This window comes from Lipophrys pholis (assembly GCF_963383615.2).
Source record: "Lipophrys pholis genome assembly, chromosome: 5".
NCBI classification, from domain to species: domain Eukaryota; kingdom Metazoa; phylum Chordata; class Actinopteri; order Blenniiformes; family Blenniidae; genus Lipophrys; species Lipophrys pholis.
The window spans coordinates 15,471,896-15,480,819 of NC_137628.1; the positions used below are offsets into that span (position 1 = coordinate 15,471,896).

Below are 8,924 nucleotides of genomic sequence, written 5' to 3' on the forward strand. Positions count from 1 at the left end.
ACACACACACACACACAGACACACAGCAAGAACCTGCAGTCATTTATAAATGTTGTCAGAGCTGCAGGGAGCCACTACAGAGAAGAGTCATATAGGGGCATCATCTTTACATGGAGACGTGACAGCTTGTTATCCTTGGTCATTTTTGCCTACAACATTGGCGCAAACGCTTTTCAGTTATTATATAATAGAAAGTTCTCTTTGGTGTGGTGCAGGGTGGGTCGGCTCGCTGAATTTGCAGTCATCTATCTCTCTGCAGCTCCTCTACATGTATCTGGGGCGTGTACCGTCAGAAAAACCTCCCAGCAGCTCCAGAGAGGCAGTCAGTCAGTATTTTCAGTCAGGGGACACTCTCTTTCTTCATCATCCTCATCATCAGTCAGTCTCCCTCCCTGTGTCAGCCAGCCTCTGTCAGCAGCAGCAGCAGCAGCAGCATCTCGTCTCTCTGGTCATCATGTCGTCCTGCGGTGTGGACGTTGACCTGCTGCGGATCCCTCTGGGGCTCATCAACATGGAGGGCAAGTACCTGACGGCGGAGACGTTCGGTTTTAAGATCAACGCCTCGGCCAGCAGCCTGAAGAAGAAGCAGACCTGGACCCTGGAGCAGACCGGGGAGGACGGCAGCGCCGTGTTCCTGCTCTCCCACCTGGGCCGCTACCTCGCCACGGACAAAGACGGCAACGTGACCGCAGACAGCGAGACTCGCGGCACGGACTGTCGCTTCGTCATCACGGCGCACGAGGACGGGCGGTGGTCGCTGCAGTCCGAGCCGCACGGCCGGTTCCTGGGCGGCAGCGAGGACCGCATCACCTGCTTTGCGCAGAGCGCCTCGCCCGCAGAGAGATGGAGCGTGCACCTGGCCGTGCACCCGCAGGTCAACCTCTACAGCTTCGCGCGCAAGCGCTTCGCCCACCTGAGCGCGCGTGGGGATGAGGTCTCCATAGCCCGGGACGTGCCCTGGGGGGTCGACTCACTCGTGACCCTGGTCTACCGGGACCAGCGGTACCACCTGGAGACCTCCGACAACCGCTTCCTGCGTAACGACGGCAGCCTGTCCGCCGAGACGGACAAGGACACCGGCTACATGCTGGAGTTCCGCTCCGGGAAGGTGGCGTTCCGCGACTGTAACGGCCGCTACCTGGCCCCGGCGGGCCCCACCGGCACCATGAAGTCCGGGAAGAGCGGCCGCGTTGGCAAGGACGAACTGTTCGGCCTGGATCGCAGCCACGCGCAGGTTGTGCTGACCGCGGGCAACGAGAGGAACGTCTCCACGAGGCAAGGTGAGGCTCTGCAGAGACCCGGAGCCCCGGAGAGGATGAGGACTCACACATCCTCCACATGATGAAGTCACCGCATAACTGTGCACACAGCAACGCCAGCTGTTGCATGATTTAAGTGCGTGACAGAGAGAGAAAGTAGAGCAGAATTAGAGCCTTCTGTTACTTCATTTCCCCCCAACAACATGTGTTTTTCATTACCATGCTCTCTCCCTCCATCCCTCCACCCCTCCATCCCTCCTCCTGGCCTCTCTCCCTGCCGGGCTCAACATTTTTCTGCAGTAATACTACCCCTGCATTGTGGTTGCTGATCCAGGTTTAGCTTTTCCCTACATTTATTCATCACTTTTCCTTCCAGAATAGAAAGAAAGAAATATAGATATGCTTTTGAGGCAGAGAGAAAATGGAGGAGAATCAGTAGAAACAGTCCTGCTGAATGTGGATCTCTTTGTCTGGTCGCCTCTCAGTCTCTGTTTGACTCCGATGCCATGCTCATGGGACCAATCCTGCTCAGTGGATAATGTCAATATCCATTAGTGCCCAGTATAAATGTGTGTGTGTGCGTGTGTGAGTGTGTATGACCTGTGGTGAAGTAAACCTGATTGCAGACCCTCAAGGGACCAACATGGAGCTTGAAGATGTGTGGTGAAGACATAATGTGTGTGTGATTGCATTTGTGTGACTGATAAAAAGACATTCCAGGGGGAGATGAAAGAGGAGTCTTTGTCTGAATGAGTTCACTGTTGAGCGGTGGCTTGTGACCTGATTCTGGACCACAATGGCAACGCTGAAGGACAGCACACTTATCACAACAAACTGTTGCATCACAGTTAGTTTTTTTCTCTCTGAAGAATAACCCAAAGCTTCTGTTCATGGAGTCACATGGGCCACCCATGAGCATTTTATTGAATTCCATCACAGTTAAAGTCTAATTGATGGTGAGATCATGTGTGAATTGTGATTAAAAGAGACATTCTGCAGGGACATGGTGACACTGTCATGTCCTTTTGGTCACTTTTTTATCTTGTTACTACCTCAGCACCTTATTTAGCCTTTCTACAGGAACTCTAAGCCTCTGTGTGGTCGTTTGATTTCCCCTCAAAGTGGTTTCTTGTTTTTGTTTGTGGTCATTTCATATATCTGAGATCAGTTTTTATCATATTTTCAAAATGTTACCTGAACATTGGATGATTTCTGTGGCCATTTTGAATCAGTTTGCAGCAATCTTGTCTTGATGTGGCATTTGCATGTCTTTTAAGTCTTGTCTAGTTTTTCTTTCTGTAATTCTCTTGTGTTTGTCAGTTTTGTTACTCTGGAGAGTATTCTATGTGTTTTTTAGGTTTCTATTACTCAGTCTGTGATTATATTTTCTCTTTATAGCCACCGTGTCATTTTGTGATCATTCTGTGCAGAATTGTGGTTCTTTTCTTGTGTTTACCTGACAATTTTATGTATCTTTATAATGGTTTATTTTCTATTTAAGGTCTTTTTAAATGTCTTTCTGGTCATTTTAAGATCTCCTTGAGACTGTTCTGCATGGATGGGCAGTCATCTTGTGTCTCAATGTTGTGGGTTTTTTTTTTTTAGAAGTATTGTCTGGTCATTTTTGGAACAATGTTTATCCTTTTCTGGTTGTTTTGCAACTGTGTAGTAATTTTGCGTGGCTTTGTGGTAATTGTGCTTGTGTTTGAATCTTTGTCAAGTTCTTTTCTTCGTCTCTGAAGGTGTTTTTGTTTCTCTGTGGCCATTTGTGCTTTTGAGCTCCTATTGGCTCATTCAATAATTATTTTTTTGACTTTTGTTGTTGACTGATAAATTTCACAAACGTGCTACTTTTAATGGTGAACTTGCAGATGCTCTTTCAGAAATGAAGAGCTACAACTTGCTTTCCCCGCTGTTCACCCCATTAGAATACCATCGATGTCTGCTAGCGCACGGTAATATTACAGGAATCGATTCAGCCACATTTTTCACAGCTGAGTTCATGGAGTTCAGAACTCTCTGTCGCTTTAAGAGTGGATCTAGCGGGGGACATTGTGAATCAGAGGGTAGGAGAGTTTCAGTCCTCCAGAGACAAAATGAAAACTGACAGACTGCCCTACTTTTCAAGGCATGGACCTGTCAGCCAATCAGGACGAGGAAGGGGACCAGGAAGTCTTCCAGTTGGAGATGAGCCGTGAGGACAGGAAGTGTGCCTTCAGGACTGCTGCTGGGAAATACTGGACTCTGACAGCGAGCGGAGGACTGCAGTGCACTGCCTCCTCCAAGTAACCAAACACAGACACACACTCTGCACGATGCCGTAACTCACCCATCCTTCACAGGCTGCCAACTGAGTTGGTTGTTGTGTCGATGTGTTTCAGGTCTACCAATAGTTATTTTGAGCTGGAGTGGCGTGACGGTCGTGTGTGTGTTCGTGCCGCAAACAGCAAATACGTAGTTGCTAAGAAGAACGGGCAGCTGGCTGCGACTGTCGACAGTGCAGGTCAGTCACAATGAAGACATGGCAGTGTCAAAGTCTGCAGTCTAAAGTATTCTGGATGGTTTTTTGAAATGGCACACGTGACAGCTTCATTTGACCCTCTTTCCTCAGGTGAAGCTGAACAGTTCCTGATGAAGCTCATCAACCGTCCAATCATCGTCCTCCGTGGGGAGCATGGCTTCATCGGAGCTCGTAAAGCAGGCATGCCCACCCTCGACTCCAACCGAGCGTCCTACGACGTCTTCCAACTGGAGTTCCATAACGGTGCTTACTCCATCAAAGGTGAGTGAAAGATGGAAGATGATGTTGTCCTTGCAATGTATTCTGCTTAAGCTCGTTTGGGGCTGGTCCTGAAACGGCTTTCACCACAACCCTGGCCTCAAGGCAAAGTCAATATTTGAACTATCTAATGGGAATACCATTATGGCCACTCGATAAGTCATTTGAAACCTTTTTATCAGTCGAGCTTGTGTCGCTACTTAGGACTGATCAGTGAGCCAATGTGCTGCATTGTCTTTAATCTCTCGGTTGAAAAGGTGGTTTCATGGCCCTGGTTTTGTGTTGAGTTTGGTCTGACGTCTGTTGTTTCTGTATGGTCTCTTATGCCTCGTGACTCCTCCCTTCATTAACCTTAATCGTACGTCTGCTCGTGCAATACCTCTTCCCTTACCTCTGGGCCCGTTTACACCTGACATTAGCATGTGTTTCAGGTAATCAGATCACATGTGGCGAGCCCTGACACCTACAGTTTACACTTGTGTGTATCATGTGTTTCGGGCTCACCACTTGATTCGGATTGCATTACTGCCCCGATGTCACTTCTGCTAAAAGGTCAAAACAGGAAATTTCTCACTTAGCGTGAGATATGGATGTGGTTAGAGGGGGCAATGGGGTTTTAACTCTGTGCTGGGGTATGCTAACCTCTGCCTTATGTCCATATAGCGACAGAGAAAAGAAAAACAACTCACAGTTTCAAATAACTATCCACAGTTAAAAACAGAACAATCAAATCATTAGTTGATGTTTTGCCAAAGAACCCATACGCTAAGTATTTCAGACTTTAATTTCACTTTCTGATGTTTTTCTTACAGTAATACAGTATGTGTCCCCATAGCCTGTGTATGAGGCCCCATAAGTGGAGAACGTCTGTCGTCTCCCTCAACTGCGTGCTCCACCGTTTACTGAATGTGTGTTCATACAGGCGAATCAAAGATTTTCCCTTCATGACATCATGTGGGGAAATAACCCCTCCCTCTAGTAGTGGATATTCACTTTGACCCTCTCACAAGGTAGAAAAACACGTACAGAGATTATTGATATACGCAAGAATAATATGAACAACTGTGACAATGTCCTTTGCAGTTAGCAGGAGCTAGCGTTAGCTGCTTGTTAGTAACTGTAACAACACATATGATCAAACTAAGTAACACATTCAGACAAATTTTTGTTTCCTGCCCAAACACAACATGAAACCAACCCACCCCAATAAAAACCAGCCCAAATCTCAATCTGTGTAGGAACACACAGCTCATCGTACAGACGCACAAACCGCCTGTTCTCAGTAGAGCTCACTCCAGGGACTTTTAGACTGGGTGAAATTCAGTCCTAAGTCTGGATTTGGGGAAATACACTTTAAATAAAATGTTGTTGGACTTCTGACCCCCAAAGTGATGTTGTTGAAAAACTGTACATTATGGGACTTTTAACCTGTGACTTGAATTAAGAATGCCTCCTCACGATGTGTCGTATGTGGTCAGACTCTCAGGGGAAGTACTGGAGTGTCGGGGACGACACCACAGTCGCCTGCAGCAGCTCCTCGCCCGTCCAGTTCCTGCTGCAGTTCTGTGACCTCAACAAGGTGGCCATCCGTGCTCTCGGGGGGAAGTACCTGAAAGGAGACCACGCCGGAGGGCTCAAGGCCGGCGCCGACTCCCTGGACAACGCCACCCTCTGGGAATACTGAGAAAGCACATCTGGACTTCTCCCACTATCTGGCACAAGGCTTCAAACTATTGATAATTATAGGTAGCTGGTTTTTTCATTTCAGTGTGTGCCTGTGTGTGTGTGTGTGTGTGTAGTTGTGAATCAGTGTGAATGGATGTGTGGTGGAAAATAAATGGGATCAAGTGGAAGTTTTGGCACCAAAGCACAAGCACTTGGTAAATTGTTTTTCTTCCTGGGCTTTTTACTGGAGTTTTGGGTTTTCAATATTGTTCCATATAGTGTATTTGCTTCACTTCCAGTCACATTTACACATCGTTGTGAGGACAATTCCTTTTTATAAGTTGTGCCTATTTGTAGTGACTCCTGGTGTAATGGACTTGTAGAACAGTTTAACTGATAACTTCAAATATCTACTTTCCCCCTGTTGCGTGGTGGCTCTCTGGTCTCCTGACCTGTCCTCTTTCACACTCTACTGCATAACGCACATCAGCCGAAGGGATGTTTCTCATTTACTTGCTGCTGCTGTAAATATTGCTTTCTTTGTCAACAAGCGATACGAAACGTAATAATCAAAACGTCGATATGGGGATATTAATGGTCGATTTAACGTGTGTTTTTTTTTTGCTTGTGCACAGTTGTGACTGTTAACGACAGAGCAAACCTGGATGCATCTCAGAAGGAACTGAAATTAAATCAGCTCTCCATTTTTTTTTTAAATTGCTCCCAGATGATGTGTAGACTCATGCATGTGACATGAGAAAACAAATCTTCTACACCAACGCTGAAAGGAACCGGTCACACATGCTGTCAGGCTGCAAGTGAGCACTCTGTCGGTGCTTTTCCAAAAACTGCAGTTCATGTGTTAAAGTTAATGCGAGATCTGATTTTTTTATTATTTTTTTTTAAAAAAGGCAACTTTGAGCTTGTGGTATAAAAGCATAATGTCATGGCTGGTCGGTGTAAATTCATATTATAAGCAGTTACAAAGGCGTTTCTTTCAGCTGTGGAAGAAGCTGACTGAAAATGAGCACAATGCTACCGTACACAGAGGAATGATGTTCAAAGCGCACGCCTGGCGTAAGGAAATGTTGGCCTTAAGACTGCTGGTGTGTAAACACATTGGAGGAGTCATTTCCCTCTCCGTCGCTGTTTCTGTGCCTTCCATGAAGCATTTCAGCGGTCTCTCTGTCACGCTCCTGCATTTTAATGGAACTGACACAAAACATGAATAAAGTTTTTCCCTCGTGACCCGCGTCTGTTTTGATTGATTTGTTTTTAATTCACAGGTGGGTTTCATTTGTTCAGGTTGGGTCATGTTGTCACTGTGTATGTCCTGTTGATTCAGGCGATCGATAAAACAATGTCTCCACGAGTTCAGAACTGAAGTTCAAACAAGTAATTCAACTTCCAATTTTGATAGTGGTGTCACTATGCCACAAATGGATGTCCATCAACCAAATAACTTAAATGTTATGTGAGCAAAAAATGTGAAATGACTTTTAAAAACATGTCAAATCTTCCAGGAGTGGCACCTAGAATACGCAGGATTTCTTTAAAAAGAGTCAATTAAACCCAATAATGGACAAAAAATATCAGGAGGACACGTAATGACGTGTTTTGTCATTTCAAAGGAAAAATAGGACCAGAAACTGCACTATATCTCTCAGAATTTTAAACCACATGATCAGGTTGCATGACTCCCATCGAATGCCTCCGATTCCACCTTGACAACGCACCCGGCCTTAAATATCGTGACATATCGAAAACGAAATCCATTTTTCACGCCCTGCTCTCGGTTTAAATACTGAGATTTAGTGCATATTTGTTCACATTGTCTTTCATTTTCTCTGCAGTCACCTTCCTGTTCTGTCATCATGGTTTTGCAAACGCGTTTTTGTGTGTGGGAGAGGAAAGAACAGAGCCTGCATCACGTCCCCTGGAGACTTCCCTGAGCCAAAACTGTACCGCTGAAAGGAAAGACGTGGTGGAGAGGGAGGTAACCTACTCCACTTTCTTCGATTGTGTGAAAGAAATCCAGCGTGTGTCACTTTCAGACACTCACTCATCCTCTTCTTTACCTCAACTTTACGTGGACGTCAATGGACGATCACATGCAAGGGCAGACGCTCAAGCCTCCTTCACTCTTTGCCCAGCAGGATTTTTCTGTGCTTCCATGGTAACGCGTAATGGCAGGCTGGGGCTTGAGGTGGGTGTTCAGAAATGGAAGAGACACAGGCAGATCAATATTTTCAAAATGCATCAGGACAGTAAAAGTCAAACCATCTAATAATTGCAGTTTGTTTCTGATACGTGACGGCAGACTTCCCCCAGGATACGCTCTGACATGTGACACTCCCCGGATGAAATGGAGCGTCCACTGTGCTCACAATGTTACAGTGCTACACTCCTTTACGGCTTCACTGCTTTGTCCAAAGTCTATAAAAGAAAACATGCCGGCGCTGAGCCAAATGTGCCTGCCAGAAAACGCTAATGTGGCAGTGCCGTGGAAAAAGTGAGGAGTAAGCAGAGGAGGAAACAAAGCAGGGCATCAAAGAGATGGAAGAAAATGGGAAGGCTCGGTCATTAGTTGTAGGGAAGATTGGGATCCTGCAGGTCAGGCAGAAGTCTTTGGTGAAACGTTGTCCTTGTCCTGATTAAACTGTGTATGAATTTTTATGTTTCGTGGTTTAAACTGAAAAAAATGTATGAGGGTTTTTAAAGTATAGGACAGTAATGTGAACATTTCCCACCACCCGGTCTTCTCCGTTATGTTTTCACATTATAAGATATTATGGTTAACAGTTGTTGGGATGCAAACTCTTTCATGTTCTTCAACCCTGCTGTAGTTAGACGTGTTTCAATGCAATAATTTATTACCCTTTAGTTTGTTAGTGTTATAACAGCACATGCAAAGATGCATCAAATAACTTTTTTCTAATTCTTTCATTTTTCTCCATTATAATAAATTCTGTTAATAAAATGTGTGTTTTATCGTCCACATTTCCGTTTTCATTATTATTTCATTTCAAAAATACTGAAAAGGATCACACAAAAGGCTTCATCCTCATCATTCTGAAGATATTTCCACTCTCATGAAAGTCAATGACATATTTGGCCTAAATGCATTTATGTCGATAAAGTTTTTTTAAATTTGCACTTGTTTGCCTGACATCAGAAAAAACATGAAATCCCCACGTAGAAAGGCCCAAGACCAATACGCA

General features: G+C 45.3%; 1 protein-coding gene across 3 annotated transcripts; it reads left to right on the forward strand.

Moving 5' to 3' along the window:
* Positions 1-231: 231 nt before the first annotated feature.
* Positions 232-8,702, forward strand: LOC308109689 (fascin-like). Of its 3 annotated transcripts, none has more exons than XR_013935339.1 (6): positions 232-1,280; positions 3,388-3,544; positions 3,641-3,762; positions 3,871-4,041; positions 5,517-5,784; positions 7,557-8,702. XR_013935339.1 is itself a non-coding variant. In XM_080463451.1 (5 exons), the coding sequence occupies exons 1-5, from the start codon at positions 269-271 to the stop codon at positions 5,720-5,722; spliced, it is 1,668 nt and encodes a 555-aa protein (XP_080319577.1). In that variant the 5' UTR covers positions 232-268; the 3' UTR covers positions 5,723-6,950. The 3 variants fall into 3 exon arrangements, 1 of the variants encoding a protein (XP_080319577.1); XR_013935340.1 differs by lacking the exon at positions 7,557-8,702 and adding an exon at positions 6,339-6,950; XM_080463451.1 differs by lacking the exon at positions 7,557-8,702 and having other exon boundaries at positions 5,517-6,950.
* The last annotated feature ends 222 nt before the right edge of the window (positions 8,703-8,924 follow it).